General features: G+C 45.4%; 1 protein-coding gene across 1 annotated transcript in view; it reads right to left on the reverse strand.

Annotated features, from left to right (window-relative positions):
* Window positions 1–294: 294 nt before the first annotated feature.
* Window positions 295–18,116, reverse strand: part of LOC149328655 (putative cytochrome P450 301a1, mitochondrial) — a 41,315-nt gene continuing 23,493 nt past the window's right edge. Inside the window, exons 5-10 of the mRNA XM_089559052.1 lie at window positions 17,403–17,604; window positions 12,662–12,821; window positions 8,271–8,428; window positions 4,793–4,871; window positions 4,051–4,266; window positions 295–447 (exon numbers count right to left, since the gene is read on the reverse strand). Of these exons, the coding sequence (XP_089415178.1) occupies window positions 295–447; window positions 4,051–4,266; window positions 4,793–4,871; window positions 8,271–8,428; window positions 12,662–12,821; window positions 17,403–17,604 (968 nt within the window). The remainder of the gene's footprint in view (window positions 448–4,050; window positions 4,267–4,792; window positions 4,872–8,270; window positions 8,429–12,661; window positions 12,822–17,402; window positions 17,605–18,116) is intronic.

The raw sequence follows: 18,116 nt of genomic DNA on the forward strand, positions 1-18,116 counted from the left end.
CTTTTCTTAATGGCTGGCTCGTATCTTAGGATTAAACTTCAGACTGCAGGATCAGATAGCTTTCCACAGCCTGGAACAACCCGTCAAAGTTACCTCACCTCAGTGAAAACCGTACTCACGTTACTTTTCTTCACTGGCTGTATGGGCAATATTCTTCCAGGCTTTTATCACTGAGACCTGGTTGCGATTTTGTGCCATCCAGAAAACATGGCCTATGTGAGCTAAAAGTTTAATCGAAATCTTTAGAAAGCAATCAAGAAAGTTAAACTCATTCCGATGTTTTATTGGAGCCATTTAGGGATCGCCAATCGAGTAGTTTAGTTGTGGTCTGCATGCAGCATCGAGCTCCGTGAAGCGGAACCTAGCTGGTCTTTTCGGCCGGCCACTGAGCTGCAACTGGAATCCGATGTCTCCGTGGTAGTTTTCCACCCGGTAGTTGAGCAGCACCTGCCGTAGAAAATGCCAAATGTGAGCTCTTCGTCGCTTTGACTACCGCTAGCCGTGTCATATTGTTATTATTCTGTACGACAAGACAGAATGTTCTCATAGCCGTTTCCATGCTGATAAAATAAGAATTTCGATTGGCATTTCATGTTCAGGGAGTTTTATGCGAAGCATACTACTTTAGCTACCACTTCAGCCCTTCACCGTGGTTATGCGGCTCCAAATCACGTGATACATGACGTCACACCACGTGACACGATTACGTCACGACAGTAGAGAAACGGGGGCCCACCTCGCGCCGTCGCTGTGGTTGTGCGCCTCCAAATCACGTGATACATGACGTCACACCACGTGACACGATGACGTCACGACAGTGGAGAAACGGGGGCCCACCTCACGCCGTCGCTGTGGTTGTGCGCCTCCAAATTACGCGACACGATGATGCTTCGCATTCTCCAGGCTTAACCAAGTTAAGCCTGAGCCATTTTTTTCTTGTGAAGTACCACTGCATTACATATAAAAGGGCAAGTCATGCGGGCGTCATCATCGCTATCCTCGTCAAAATTAGCTATTGAATCTCTTCCTTTATAGTCTCGAGTATGATTTCCATAATACTCTCCATTTACCGATACCGCTATTCCTACGGGGGGGGGGGGTAATTTTGGAGCTTAAATAAATAGTCCATTTAGCCTGTTGCAGCAGGCTGTGTACGAGAAATTTGATACATACTTTGCAGCATTATAAAAAATTGACTGTTATGGTCCAGTAAATGCTTTGTTCACTGATTCTGTGTTGGTGACAACGTACACAAAATAATTCGATGGCGGTAGCTGTTCTGCTAGTTAATAACCGAAGTTTGATCATTCGTTTTAATTATTCACTTTATGCTGAATCTACTGATTGGAATATCAATTACTGTATCGATACAAGAAGAATTCAACTCACAAAATCTATCTGTGCCATAGCTCTTGATATGTTCATCGCCTCTCATTTTAAAACAGCGCACCCATAGGGCCCCGGAACAAGGTGCTCGCTTGGATAAGGCAGAGAATTGACTGAGGACCGAACCGTGGGCGCGGGGTGTAACGTAAAAATCCCTGAAGCCCGAGTTCACGGTAGGGGCAGCGCCGATAGAGGTGGCCGGCTTCCCCGCAGTGGAAGCAGAGCGGCCGCTGACGAGGAGTGCGCCAGATGTCTGCCTTGGCACGGCGAGTCACGGCTGCGGTGGCCGCTGGTAAGAGGGTGGCGGCAGAATGGACTGCGGCTGCGAGTCGAACGGGAGAGGCTGCTCGGGAGGCACCGCGGGCTGACGGACAGCTGCTGCATAACTCAGAGGGCGTGGCTCGGGCAGCAACTGAGGAGGTGCAAACGCTTGCCGGATCTCCTCGCGCACGACTTCAATGAGGGCAGTGGCTGTCGGATCAGGCGAGATGATGTTGAGCTTGCGGAACTCCTCGCGAACTACGTTTCGGGTCAACTCTCGCAAAGAGGAATGTTCACTGGTGCTGCACGAAGCGGCCACCGTGCTGAAGGGCTGAACACACACAGACTCGTTACGTCGAGAACATTGCTGCAGGGCTCGCTCAATGAGGGTTGCCTCACTGATGAAGTCGGCAACGGTCTGGGAGGGGGGGGGGGGGGATTCCGGACGAAACTAGCGAAAATATGTTCTTTTACCCCCTGCATCAGGTGGCGCAACTTCGCGGCCTCCGTCATGTCGGGATCAGCCCGCCGACAAAGACGGCTCACGTCCTCGGCAAACATGGCGACGCTCTTGTTGGGCTTTTGGATACAGGCTTCCAGGTGGCGGCGCGCTCGGTCGCGGCTGTCGGGGCTGGCAAACGTATCGCGCAGCTGCTGGCGGAAGGCATCCCAGCTTTGAAGACCGGTGGTCTCCCGGTTCTCGTACCAGGTTTTGGCGCCGTCTTCCACTGCGAAGTATACGTTGCGCAGCTTCATGGCAAAACTCAACTGATTAAAGTTGACCACCCGTTCAAACTGCTCTAGCCAGTCATCGACGTCTTCAGCAGGAGCGCCATGGAAACCGGTCGGCACACGGGGCTGCTGGAGGGTTAGATGAGAGGAACTCGCATGCGCCATGAGATGAAGCTCAACGGGGCGGTCGGGAAGGAGACCGAACTCTGGGGAGAGGCCGTGAATGCGGCGGCTGCTGCGATGTACGGGCGTAGACACCAGCGGGAGTCGGTAGGGACTCAATGAACCGCTGCGAGGAGAGGTCCGGGGCATGGGATCTTGAATGCACCTCCACCAGTGTTACGTAGTCGTTCGGGCTCGTAACCGAAAGGCTTTAATGGGGGGTTGATCTGGACGGCACCGGAGAGCAAGCCAAGACCAGGCACCCAGAGCAGGCCGGGACTGATCTTCCTCTTTCATTCGCCGGCGCACGCGACTTGCGAAGAGCAGCTGCCCAGCGGCTGCTTGTGGAAACGTGGCAATATCTTTGATTTTATTGATTGATTGATTTATAGATTAATTGATTGATATATTGATTGATTGATTGATTTATTGATTGCCTCGAAAGGAAAAGCCAAACTTATCATTAACAAAGCACTGGTTTGTACGGATTATAAATCCGTTCCTCATGAATGGAACGCCAATTTTACCCGAGATGACAGAATCGATTTCTTCAAGAGCAGCGACGTACATTTTGTCTCCGCGTAACAAGAGCGCTGCTTTGCCGGGCATGAAGTAAGAGCCAGTGTTGAGAAATTGGTATAGCGGGTGACGGCAGCGTCAGCTCTGAAGAACGGATCCAATATCACATGACTCTCATACGATCGGCATATACAACACGAAGATGCGGGGGTTTTGCTTTCAATATTAGTCGAAAAATGCTTTCAGATAAGTTCCTCTATTTCGTCACAAATGCACCACTACTGGATAGTGACGCCCAAGGCGGCACTTCTTGACGGACTAAAGGTAAAACTGATTATAGCCAGCGGAAGTTCGGCAGTAAAGCTGCCACTGCGACTTCCGGGAAAGATGAATTGTCATACTCGAAGTGATATACTCATCTCCTCCAGAGCGAAATCTGCAAGAGATAAATCGTCATTCTTTCCGTTGAAACAAGCAGTTCCTGTAGGTCGATTTCTGAAGAACTACTGTCATTCTGTCTGTTTACATTTTGAAGCTTGTTGTTATAAGTTTTCATATTAGCAAACATAATAGAATACTCGGCTCTTAGCCCTGTTATTACTGTTTTGTGTTCGATGCCTCAAAGTGAAATATTGGCTATAGAGAACAGCGTAGCGGAGAGCTCCGCACTATATTAGTTGCTCGAGGAGTTCAATAACGTTCTGTAACATCAAGGTGTACCCGGGCATCTTGCATTTTGCCACCATTCAAACGCGGCCGTCAAACCCGGAGTAAAAACGCAGTCCTCCGGTTCAGCAGCCAAGCGCCCTACCCACTGAACTACCACGGCCGGTTCTGAGCCCGAAAATATGCATTTCTTCATTATTTAAGTTCAAATGCGTTCAACAGACATAGCGACTTTAAATGCATAAAGCACATTCAAACATTTCGGGTTCCAATCATGGCTCTTGAGGAGCTAAACTCTTTCTGTTAGTAGTTTTCACTCGTTACCTGTGCGATGAGCGTGCAGAGCTCCATCTCGGCGATCCTCCGTCCGATGCACATGCGTGGCCCGGTGCTGAAGGGCAGTGAGGCGAACCGATGCAGTGTCCACGGCTCGGCGTCCTGACGTCCGGAGCGTAACCAACGCTCGGGGAGGAACTCCGAGGCCCGCGTAAAGTTCTCCTCTAGCCTTCCGGACACGAACAACTCGCTACGAAGCACGGTCTGGGAAATACGAGTCCAACGTAAAATGGGCACAACATGTCAGACAGAGAATGTACAATCTCAATAGCGCATAAGACACAGCGCCCAACTATAAAGCATTAATATAGGGCAGCACTGTACAGCTCCAGTGTACAGCTCCTTCACTCTAGAGGAGTGGAAATATCTAGAATGGTATTTACAGCGGCAGTGGTGCGGAGGAATAAGATGCGAAGAGGAAGTGAAGAGCGCCTTACAAGGTGACGCAAGAAGATGTAGCGTAGCATATGGCGCCGTCATTTAAAAAAAAAGCAAAGTTCCTGTCTCACCATCACCAAGTGTATCACATTACCTCGTTGATGATTACCAATCTTTCTCGAGAAGATTCACTGCTGTATTTTAAGGTCACTAGGCAATGACAAGGGGCAGTTAGTGCTTAACAACTTAATTGAATTTGGTTCTTAGTTCATCACATACTTCTAAAGGACGATACTAAGCATGGCATCGCAATCACTAATCACAACAAAAGGAAAACAGAAGGTACTCATACATTTTTGGGAATGACGTAGCCAGACATCACAACATCGTGGTCAAGTTTACGGTGGACAGCAGATACGACAGGGTAGAACCTGAAAAAGTAAATGCACCGAGTTTGTCGCAGCAATCATCTGTTCATAGTTTTCCCAGTCGCAACCTGTTTTCGTTGTTTTCCTCTCACAAAGATAGGATTTCGAATGTACAGTTGCAGCTACAAGTGAACGAAGCAGGCTATTACTTTGTAAGTTCCAACTCGTCTTCCACATCAGAAATAAGGAAATATGTTTTGTTCATTGGAGATCGCACTAGCGCCCACTATCAGCATGTGTGCACCGTAGCTGAAAATTTCAGTTAAGCAAAGCGTGAAAAATGTTAGAGGGCATTAGCATTCTTCGTCTATTGCTGCCCGCAGGTGTGTATTGGAGTCATTGGATGTTGAGAAGAAGCGGGCAGCGATAGTGACTGGCATCTGTTTGGCGGCAGGGTCTTTTCTAATTTCAGATGTGAAGATTTGTTTGATTAGAAATCAGGGCAACGTCGCACAAAGCGAAGGTGATGATGGGAGACGCACACACAACAAGCGCTTTCAGCGACGTTTCTCTTAACTCAGGCAGGCATTTCGTGCGTTCTAGTTTACAGGAAACGATGAACTTGCGGCACAGTTGAAGATTATGAAAAATCAGCCACCCTTTATTGAGAAGGGGGTGGGCATCTGGCGCCATCTATGTGGCTTGAAAACAAACTTTTCCTGCCAGACGGAGTCTTTTCTGGCCGGGAGGAGTCGTGCGTGCTTTTTTCCTATCACTCCTATGGTGCATCGCGTTTTTTTATTGCATTTGTCTACGCGAAATTCGATGGTGCTGTCCTCCGATTTGCGTTGGAGAAGCGGTAGCAGGCAGAAGGACCGGCCCTGATAGCTGCGGAGAAGAGCAGGAACCGAGTTAACACATTTTGGAACCGCGAACTCTCTCGCTCACAGTGGTGCCTTTCTCGGCGCACACAGCTCAGGCTTGATTATTTCTTGGGCTACGCACAATTTCCCGCTATCAAGTGGAATTCGTTACAGGAGGTATAGCACGCGTGCGCTTTGTGGGCCGGTGATTTAATTGACGTCATTTATCTGGCAGCGCAAGAATAAATATTTTTCGACGAAGACGCATCATGGAAACGTTTGTCCATTACAGCACCTCAGGTTATGTTGAAAAAATACGTACAGTATTTGTCAAAAGTTTAGAGCCCAGGGGGTTCACTTCTAAGCTTTATATTGGGACTTCAGGAGCATTCATGGAAGTCCTACCTATTGCAGGAGGCAGTACCAGAAATCTTCCCATGTCCAGGAAATTTGGAGCACTAGAGATACATTAAGAACGACACAGTGTGGCTCAAAAGAAAACCCAATTGGCTCCAAACCTTTGACAAAGACTGTACATCGGTAAACTTCACCTGTCTCACTATTAACAGCCTACACTGTCATATACTTTTTAAGTAAGACATCTTCATCGTAGCTGCTGTTCTCGAAGAGCTGTAAAGTCCCTACTTTTCTATCACTAGGCATGAGCAGCCTGTCCATATGCATTTTAGAGGTGACATTTCACTGACAGCGCGGTTCGATTTGTAGTAGTAAGCTTGACCTTTATGCCGCTGCCAGGCACACAGCCAACACTGATGTGTGTGCTATGACCGAATGTTAGAGCTGGCCTCCACAAATATATTCAATTCAACTAGAACGGAAGAATGCCATTCTGTTATTGAGGGTTCCCGTCAGGAGCAAGGTTTTGTAGGTTACACCTGCCCACTACGCATTCGCATGTAGTGATGGTTGAAAATCAAAAACCTAATGCAACAACATTCAACCTGCGCCTGGATGACGTTGTTGGTCATGAAACCCTGCTGAAAAAAGTTATATGATGCAATAACCTCATAGATAATTCGTCATAGAATATCATACAATCTGTATGATATATCATAGAATTCGTATGATATTCTATGACATCTCTATGATTACTGTATGAGTTTACAGAAATGTAGGACATTTGAATGATAATTTTCTATGATTTGTTATGATAAGTCTATGATATTTGTCTGATAAACTGTATGAGTTTATTGCATCATAGAATTTTTTTCAGCAGGGTACACACCGATACAACGTACACGGCGGCCTCCATCAACCGTAAGCCGGCTGATCTCTAAAGATAGACCGCTTGAGAGCCGTTACTGCCGCTGAGACAATTTTCTTTAAGTAGCCGTCTATGAAATATCACCCTTGATGGCCGTGAAGAATAGTATAAGCGCCAGATTGGCAGTCTATGCACACATAAAATAATTTTGTTCTTTACGATTTGTTTAAAAATACATGCCGTCCATCTCGCTTTCAATAAATGCAGGCTATGCCGTCGTGTTCAAGCATTGGCCTTGCCAGAATATTAATTCTTTTTAAAAAGCAGCACAAGCACTACCGAATACCAACCAAAGCGAGCTTAGCGACTCTGTTTTTGAACCAGGAGGTGGGTCATGGATCTATATCCACGATAGATGGCGCCAGTGTTTAATTCATGCAAATTGTGAAAGTACCAATGACTACACTAGTTCCGCACTTCTTATTGATAAGCGACATGAAGGCAGCACTTATACAGGGGTCACATGAGTTAAGCTGTTTCAGAAACCTTTATATTTTCGCACACCATCTGTTCTGCCTGTCTGGGACTTTGCATGGAATTAAACACAGCGCGCAATTCCTTTAGCACGGATCACCGTGGCGAAAATTCAGATTTCCGTAAATAGCAAACGAAGGCAAGCATAGCAAGGGACCCAGAAAGTTAGGTGGGTGCAAGAGGTTACGAAGTTTGCGGGCATACGGTGGCTGTAGCTCTCAAAGGACAGGGTGAATAGGAGAGGACTTAGCCCTGCAGTGAGTGTAGTCAGGCTGATGATGAAGATGATGAAATAGCACAGGGCAATATATAATAGTGTTTCTTGCAGTAGATGCATACAGAAAAAGAAAGACAGCGCTCCAAAGAGCAACTACAAACACCGATGATAAGAGCCAGTTAATACATTTTCTACCGAACATCGCTAACATTGCTACATTTGCACAAATAAGCGGCTTCCTCAAACAAGCCCTCCTGAATACCACACTAATATTTGTGGAAGCCTAATATAACTCCGCTGCTTTGATATACAAGCCGACAATTTTCATTTTCGTGATGTTTTCAGGAGTTCATTTATGCAGCAACACATGCTCTTCATCTATGCGACAAGTAATCCTGAGAAAAATGGCTGAACCTTCTGTCACTCTGCCATTAAACAAGCAGAAAATTTTATTCTCAAAGATACAAAGGGTAGACCTATACTAGATAGAATAAAATGGCCACTTCCAAAATACTAATCTATTACCGCTATCTCAAAAATACAACAAATTTTTGATGCGGCCGGATAAAATGTTTCCTATCGCAAGTGTTCGATAGGAAGCACGTAAACATATAGGAGCTTACCTCAGCGTTTCCTTTATACAGGCCTTTACATAGTGCATTTGAGTGTATCTGCTGGGTCCCCGATCCGACATAGCCGAGAATACCTCTTTCCTCGCCTTTTCCTGGGCTTCCGGGTTCGATGCCAGGCAGTAAAAGCAATAAGTGGCTGCCGCTGCTGTCTGCAAAGAACCGAGATATTAGATACACCCTGGATGCCCGCTTTCGGCCACAGGTCTTTTGTGATGGTATTCAAATATCAAACCAATTGATTGCCATAGCCTATTACATTGCTCAAAGACAATCCTGCCGCAGTCACTTGTATTCGACACAAACAACATCTAAAGGAAAGCGTTCAAAGAGTCTTAATATCTATTCAGCCATGTCATGGAACGCTCCCAGTGAAAGCAAAGTTAACATAAGTAATCTGTGTGTACAGCAATTAAATTAAAACAAAACATTTCTATCCTCACGTATGTCTTTTCTGCTTCCTATTCAGATCTTCGACAGTGTGGCAAACCCTGGCCCCAACAGCAAACGGTTCACGTTTACAGTTCGAGCTTTGCGCAGTGCATTTTCCATTAGTACTTTGCCGAGGGTAGAACAGGTAGTATTCTACGAGGCGAGTAAGTGCAAGAGGTCTCTTCACCGCACCAAGAGGGCTCCTTCTTGAAAGCACAAATTAGCGTGTGCGAACAAAAGCTGACTGACTTCGAAATCACTTGGGCAAAGTGAATTACACCTAGACACCTAGCAAAATAATTCAGCAGTGGTATCGAACTAGAATTAGAATCTCAAACACATACACAACACAAGGTTGATTGCGAAACGAACATCACAAACACTCTGTGCGTTTTCCTTACACTAGCTTGATTACAAAAACCAAACCCGAAGAGTGTAGCAAAACTTGGCAAATAACATATTTTCAATGGCGGCCCTCGCTAATAAAAAAAACATCTACACCTCCCCTTGTATTGGAATACTATAGTAGTTCGCTGTAGCTGTCGTAAGAGGCAATAAAAAATGCGGCTATAGCATAGTGCCCTCGTGCAACGGCTCGCGAGGTTGATCTGTTCGCGCCGCCACGTGTTCAAAATCCAGTCGCAGCAATACTAATTTTATTTCTGTTTTGCGTCTTCCTAGCCTACGATTTGTCAGGGTCGCCTTCAAGGTGAAGCTTAGCAAAAACTCGGTGAGGTGGTCAGACCTTGTGAAGCTGAGCTTTCGCACTAAAAGTTACACTGGTGTACTTTCTATGGTAGGCTCTGCCGTGCCCAAAGCAGCAGTGAATACTTCTCCATACTCCTACTTGGTGGCGTTACTTTTATTGAAATATCCGTGGCTCTTGCACAGGATACTAACACTTCTCTCAGGCCCACATGATCTTTTTGGCAATACTGGAATTGCTGTTGCTCATGTAATTTTGACGGGAAGTTTCAACTTTAGTCATGGAAATATCAGACACATCTGAGGCGGACTGTCTGCGAAAGGATGGATGCAGGATGTCAAGACCTAGGCAATGAATAGTAATGCTTTGCGCTCGTCCGGTTGTCTTGTCTTCAATGTATCGTCTTTGTGAGCAAAAAAAAAACTTTATTGGCGCTTAATGGCGTTGTGCATAAGCAATGCCTTATGACCTCTTGCGTACCAGAAACTTTGAGGAACGCTTACATTATCTTGGTTCATAAGAAAGGGGACGTAAAGGGATTGCAAAATTACAGACCGATCAGGTTACTGTCCGTTGCCTACGAGGTATTAGCTAAGGTAATCTCCATTGGAATCACGACAGCCTAAGACTGCCATCAACCTAATGATTGGGCAGACATTCGTATATGACACTGACGCTAACAAACTGGTGGCTGATAAATGTGCTGAACATTGCCAACCACTACATATAGCGTTCGTTGATTACGAGAAAGCATTTGCCTTGGTGGAAGCGTCAGCAGTCAGGCAGGCAGGCATTGCGGAATCAGGGTGTAGAAGAGTATTATGGGAAAATACTCAAGATATCTATAGCGACTGCACAGCTACCGTAGTCCTTCTTGATGTCAGCAATAAAATCCCAAAAAGGAAGCAGGCAGACAGACACAGTATCGGCAGTGCTATTCACTACTTGTTTACTGGAGGTGTTTCTAGGCCTGTGGCGGGCGCATTTTCGGCAGAACAGTTAATAAAGAATACTTCAGTAGTTTGCAATTCGCTGGTGACATTGCCTTGCTAAGTCACTGAGGAGAAGAGGTGCAAAGCATGATCAAGGATTTAGACAGTCTAAACAGAACGGTAGGTCTCAAAATTAACATGCAAAAAACAAACAAATTTGTTAGAAGTCTCGCAAGGGAACAGCAGTGTTCACAATTGGTAGCGAGGTGCTGGAAGTGCTAAGGGCATACGCCTACTTAGTGCAGGTCGTGGCCGCTGATCCGGGTCGTGAGTGGGAAATAACTAGAAGAATAAGAATGGGGTGGAGCGTATATGGCAGGTTTTCTCAGATCATGAAAGCCAGTTTACCAATATCCCTCAAGAACAAAGTATACAACAGCTGTATCATACCGGTAGTCACCTATTTGGCAGAAACGTGAGGCTTACAATGTCCGTTCAGCTTAAGTAAAGGACAAGGCAGGGAGCTACGGAAAGAAAAATGAAAGACGTAGCGGTAAGAGACCGGAAGGGAACGAACGCGAGTTAATGACATCGTAGTCCAAATCAAGAGGGAATATTGGGCCTTGGCGGGGCATGTAATGGGAAGGCAAAAAAATCGCTTGTCCTTAATAGTAATGGACTGGATTCCAAGAGAAGCCAACTGTAGCAGGGGGTGGCAGAAATTAAGGTGGACGGATAAGATTAACAACTTTTAGCCGCAGCTGGCAGAGGACATGGTAAGTTGGAGTGGCATAGGAAAGGCATTTGCCCTGCAGTTGGCGTTGTCAGGTTTATGATGATGGTGGCGTTTCAAGTATCAGACCAACTAGCCAGACAATAACTCTTCCCAACGATCTTTACGAAAGCAATAAATGCCAGCACGCCAGTTCATTGTCTTAGTACGCTGTCCAGGCGTTCACAATTGCGAAGTGTAGCTTGTTTGTCATTAACAGGCTCTTTCTTTTTTATGGCAATCGTATAGTAGTTGAGAGTTTGATCCCAAAGGTCGACACCTGCCATGTAATTGTTGTAAAAGAAGTAAAGTTTACGCTGACAAAAGTCTATTATTTGTGCTCTCTAGCCTACCACCATTTCGCAAAACATGTCGGCTTAAGGCTGTCATACTTCCTGGCCATAGTGACTGCACTGTTATCATTACACTTCAGTAAATTTATTTGATTAACTCGATTCAAACAAGAACCAATTTCTCTTTACTATCTGTTTCATTTAGTTCTTTTGGCCAAATGGACACTTCCTAATCTAGTTTTGCCGCATGGTTCTTGTAGCCCCAAAGCCCTTTCGGCGGTTAATTATAAGAATGTCTTGAGGAGTAAAAATATATTCCAGAAAAAAATGAAATGGTCGCTACAAGTTGCAGTTGGCCCCGGCAATTACAGAACAACGCGCGCTTGCAAAGGTTTCTTTTCCGAACGAAAAAACTTTCCTCGGTAGGCGTCAAATACATAACAGCTGCTATGCATGTCGAACATCCAGTTCTTATAGCCATAACTTTAATATGACCGACTTCGACCACATCAACCTCTTATTTAGCATCGCTATAGCGACAAGTAAATAAGTCTATGGCTTCGCTGAGCAGACAAAGGCTCGTTTTCAAAACTTTCCAAGGAGCCCTAAAATTTGTGACCTGTAATAGAAACACCTAGTCTACTATAACAAAGTACAGCAGCATATACCTCACCATAGAGCAAATAATCTGAACGATGCAGGAACAAGCATCCACTAGTTACATTTGTCTTTCGTGCTGCAGTGTGCTTAAAACTAGCTCAATATTGCACGTAAACGCAGCCACGAGAAAGCTATACAAAATCGCCTACCGGTGAACTTCGCGGGAAACAACCGCCCTGAACTCTCTCCATGCAGAGATGATACACCGAGGAGAGTAAACGCGCCTTCCGGGTTCACCCTCTGCTGACAAAAGCAAGACTCATGTGAAAAGAAACATTGAATCTCTGGCCTGGAAATTTTTGAAAATTTACCTGCGCATTTAAATGTACAGTGGTTTCTCAGGCATCTCTGAGCAAAGTTAGGAGATGCCACTATATTTGTTGACTTTTTCGTCCCCTTCATTAAACACCCTCAAGGATGGGCATTCTTGGAAGCAATTTCGCTTTAATCAGGTGCCTCTAATAAATAACGCATATCAAAAAGCCTGAAGTGATACGCCAGGTTTCAGTGGAGGAAGGAGCGTCTATTGAAGCCTATTTGCATTATTTGTCATCGTCTATAAGCCAAGCTTATTAGTAGCGCGGACTCACCGTTTCACTGCCAGCAGCAATGCAGTCCGCGATAAAAGTAAATAGCTCCTTTTCCTTCAGGCCCCCCAACAGCACGAGGTTCGCAAGAAGAGTGTCCTTGTTCGGGCTGTTTTTTCTGACCGCTTCTTCAGCAGCTGCCAACACGGCTTGAAAAAAGTATCTAGAAAGGAAATATCGAGAAATATTTTCACCCTTCATTTTTTGCGCAAATTACAAACATGCAAAATACCACAACATTCCACAGGTGATATCGTTCACTACCGTTACCAAGGATATTAAAGTGCGTAAATGGCTTATTTGCATTATTTTTGTTTCCTTCAATGGCGGCTGCAAAAAGGAAATCCTTGAACAAAACGGAAAACGGCGAACACAGAAAAATTGACATATCAGTGTGCCCTAAAAGCGCTCGTTATGTTCGCGCCAGGCCAGCCCAAAAGAAAAGGCGATCTACTAATGTCACCCTAAGAGGCATATTGAAGCCGCATCCGCGGCGGTCGAATGCCGATCCTATCAGACCAGGCAACCAAAATTAACTGGGAAACCTCCACTAGTGTGTCTCCTGTAATCCACGCGCAGCTTCAGAGCTTTAAACTCCACTAAAAGTCCTGTGGTCGTTTCTTGTCAAATATGCTGAAAAGAGTGGTTTATTTTCAGAACGAGGTGCGAGGCACACGATATAAGTGGCAGCATTTTGGTAAATTTTTTTAATGCATGAAATATAATGCACGAAATGATTATGCAGAACGTGCATGATATATGCAGTTTAATGACCGATGCTACATGGGTTCTCGGGGATGGCGTAGTGGATGGCTCCGTAATAGTGTCAACCGTTTCGTTTTTTTTTAAGCGCACTTACGTGACCCTGTGCACGGACACCTTGCGTTTCGACTCCATCGAAACGCGACCGCTGCAGCCAGGACACAAGCCGTGTCCTTGGGCACAACAGCCGAGCACCGTCACTAATCAGCCACCGCGGAGGGTCTGTTGATGTGCATATTGAGAGGGTAATTTAATTACGACTTTTTTTTTTGGCGCCGTTTATTATTCTTGCGAAGAAAATAAACTCCACAGGAAAAAAAACTAAATAAAGAAATGCAAGCAAACCTAGGAGTGACGCCTGCTGCCGTCCTCTAAACATCAACAAAACAACCTCTCGGTCAGCTGGCTTCTACGTACCGTTGCTGGACATCGCTGAAGACGTGTCCTTCTATGCGAGCGGTTGGTACGATCCAGACAGAAAAATTGGCGGGGGCTTAGCTTTGGTTAAGGCTGGTAGGTTGCGAAAGCGAGCACAGCGCCTCTAACGGAAGGAACGCGGCGCACCGCGTCTAAAGAAGGAACGCAGTGCGCCGCGTCTACTGCCTGCAGGACGAATCGGGTTGGGTAGCCCATCTTTCTCCTCGCTTATGACTTCACACCACCTGTTAGACCACAGCGCACCTAGTGGGAGAAACGCGACACGCCCGGCGTGGCTACGAGCCACGCTACGCTGAAGAGCCGACTTGGTAGCCCATCTTCGGCCTCGCTTATGACGTCACACCACCTGTTAGACCACAGCGCACCTAGTGGGAGAAGCGCGAAACGCCCGGCGTGGCTACGAGCCGCGCTACGCTGAAGAGCCGACTTGGTAGCCCAGCTCTCGCGCTGGTATGACGGCAGTAGTCACGTGGTGTAAAGCGTAGCTACCGGACCACGCTACGCTGAAGGCTCGAAACCTGGTGTAGTATTGGTTTCGCAATAACAGCTAAAACTCAGAGGGCGCAACATAAGCTCCGCCTTAATGGCAAGACGCGAAGGACTTAATGGGCTAATGGCTAATTTTGCAGAAGCACGTAATTATCTACTTTACATCCATAAATCCCTGGGAGTCCTCATACCATTCCGACTGCAGTGGTGCAGCGGTTCAGCGATGCAAGCATCCTCTCGCGAATAATTTATTATTTACCTGTAACCTGCCAAGGTGGTTCACATGGCCACAAGTTCACATGGCCTAGGTGACCCACCTAGGTTGTTTCTATGGGGATTTTTTTCACGTAACACTGACGAAGCTGAATTTTGCGTAGAACGGGAATATTAACGCTGTCGTGATAATAAACAGATTTGATCGGCCATTAATAAGGAAATTATAAGTCCTGAAACCTTCGTGTAGCAGCCCGTTGCGCTAAACCAGCGGAGTAGGCTAGCGATCAGAAGATATCTCACCCAGATAGCCGCCGCCTTCATGAAGCGCATCCTGAATTCAGACGCCATCTCGCCAGCACAAGGGCGAGGCGGCCTTGTGTATCGGAAACTGCTGCCATGTCAGCTAAGAGCTCGAAATCAAGGACCGAAGAATTACCACAGCCGGACGAGAGAGGGGAGCGGGTAGGTGATTAATTTGGGCTCTCCCATATACTAAGACATGCGTTTATGTGATAAAAAAATTATGCTTTTTAAAACGAAAATGTTAATTTGTGTCTAGAGTTCTCTTCCTAGGCCGGAAATTTGCTTGCTGTTTTCAGTGGCAAGAAGCAGTTCCCATTCGTCGGCATGTGCAGTGGGCGACGGCAACTTGTCGCCAGTTCGGCAGTATCGCCATGCTCCACACTGCTTCCACCGTAATGGCATCCGTGCGCTCCGTTACTGACAGTGAAACAGCACGACTTCTCGTACACGCCATTGTGGCTGCGACCATCCGGTCTGCGTAGCTATTTCTAGCTTTTACGTTCCCCCATAAAGGGAAGGCATTTTCCATTTGACATGCCTTTACTAGCGTCTCTATGATCGCTGTTGTGTAACGCAAGGAAATATTTTGCGTGCTCCCTAAGAACCGTAGTTTTAAAAGAGAAGTTTTCTACGTGTCATCGTCATCATCATTTAAGAACCCTTAAGGGTCCCGTGGGGACATTACAAAAGGAGGGGGGGGGGAAACAAGTGTCTTTCGGCCATACAAAGAAAAGGCAAAAAAAGAACAAGGAAAGAGAAAAAAGAATAAAAACTAGAAATAAAACTAGACAAAGAAAAACAGTAAACAAATTATGAAGTCAATCAAGGACAATGTGAACAACAAGCAAAATAGTAAATACATTAATATAGTCAATCAAAAACAATGTGAAAAAAAAACAAAGAAATACACACCACAGTGTCCGCATGAGTTAATAAGTTTTCAAAAAGTAATCAAGCCCAACATTTTAAGACGAGGACGCAGAAAGAACTTGACACGACTGGACTTGTGTCGGCATCCCTATCGGCACCGGAATGAAAGGCTGCACTTTTCGACTTTATGAAAGGGAGATGTCATGCCAAATTAAAAGCTGGCTTTGTAATCTCCTTAAAATCTATGGGCGATTACTGAATACCTCCAACCGAACAGATAATTTCAGCTGGACAGTCTTCAAGTAATTATGCCCACTGTTTCTTATAGATTGGCTGTGTTTATTATGAGAAATATTATGCTAACTGCTTTATCAGATATGATCCGCTCGTCATTTTTGTAAGATAAGTGCCATACAATACCCCGCGAAATGCCCAACATTACAAAGATTTTACGAACTGAAATAAATAAAGCCTTTAAGAGAGCATTTCCTTTTTTAAGGAGGTACACAGCTCACTTCAGATTGTTACACCACTTTCATAAGGGCGTGTAGCATGCGAAAACATAGATTTGCGGTCGCATATGCAAAAGCCTGACTTTTACATCGTCTCTATTTAACGCGATCTACTAAACAACCTACGCTGCAATTGATGCGACGGGAATGGCGCAGCATAACCCGATTACGTGGCGCATGCAGTGTTAATTTATCTAGGAGCCCTTTACATATCTGTTTGGTCAAAGTCGAACTGCCGCACTCTTTGAGCACAATACACATCTTCGACGGGCACATTTAGACACGCAAGCACAGGTTGCACTAAATTTCGCTCGTCCAGCCTTCCCCGCAGTGGCCGCCACCTCTTTCTCATTCAAAAAGTTAGCACAGTTACGATCACGTGGTGTGACCCTAGTCAGCCCTGTGTACTGTGAAACTCATTCGAATTGCTTCCATACCTGAGATGAGAGACACTTGATAAGATTCTATAATGGTCGTTACTGTCACGTCTGACAAAGCATAAACAAACACTTGTCCGAGCATGACCTTAGCATGGATTGTATCTTAAGTTGAACGGGAATACATCTTGTTGTGGGTATGTGGTTAATGCAGAAGATAGGACAACCAGACATCTTTTCTTTAGCAAACTTGATTTTTTTTTATCTTCTCCTTCTTTCCCTTTACCCCCCTATTCTGTCTTTTTTATATCGCTATCGTTTTGGTGCATTCACCATTTGTAACCTTTCAGTAGAATCGACTACAGGCCTGGTTGGTAATGCATGGTTGAATGACAAAGTAAGGGTCGATATATAGCGAAAAGTAAATCAGAAGACTAGTGGTATCATTCAGGAGAGTTGAAATCTGACTGAGTTGGTACATACTTAAGAAAAAACCAGCCAAAAAGACGGCGACAAAGGAGAGACGAGGCACACACAACGACTGGACTATCAACTGGTATCATTCACTTCGTTTCACTGTTGACCGCCCTGCACGCCGCTATTTCACCTCCAAACTTTCTTTCTTTGCCCCTTACTGGGTGTCCAATAGGAGGCCAGTGAATTATAGTTCAGGTCGGCGCTCCCGTCACTTTTAAAGCAAATACAGCTCTCGCCTGAGAAAAACATGAAAGCGGGATGGCTTAGGAATACAGACAACAGAAATAAAGAGGGCCTTACCTGAGAGCATTGTCTGTGCGCCGTAGGAACCGTCTGTAGTAAGGTGTTGGGAAATAACGGTAGAAAGGAAACTTTGTTGTCAGAGTGTTCAGCATTGAAAAGAAGTCGTTAATATCTCTCATCAAAGAAGCTGCCTCAGAGTTCGGATTGAGATCAATGTCCAGTACTCCCATTCTGTGATTGGTGGCGAGAAATGCAATGGCTGTAAAATATGCCAAAAATACAAAAAAAATGCGTTTACAAATCAGAACTTTGGTCCTTGAAACCAGCAGTGTGATCACAGGTATTGTACTAAATTAACGATCTTCATTCGCGCAAGTCCACGTGCCTGTAAATAGCTCTATCTGGGCAGCGTTGCAAAAGCTTGGCATTATTTTTTGGTGTCTGATTTTACTATTTACTATCACATGATAGTTGAGATGGTGGCACGTGCGTACTATACGTAATACGATAACGAAGGCTTAGACATGAAGACAACCACAGCTTACTTCAATCGAAACTGAACTCAAACAGAAATTAAGGATTCTAACTTCCGCCGTTGTTTCATTCAGTATATTACATAGAGCGGGAGGTGGCACATTAGTCAGATCGGCCAACTAACTATCTTCTACACTTACTTTATTCCTGGTTTTTTATAGCCTACTTCACATTTAGCAAACTAAAGATGTATGGAAGTTGCACACGAGAGCACAGAGGCAACAAAACGACGTGAAG

Source organism: Amblyomma mixtum, chromosome 9, assembly GCF_055824585.1.
Source record: "Amblyomma mixtum isolate Tamu chromosome 9, ASM5582458v1, whole genome shotgun sequence".
Classification (NCBI taxonomy): Eukaryota; Metazoa; Arthropoda; class Arachnida; order Ixodida; family Ixodidae; genus Amblyomma; species Amblyomma mixtum.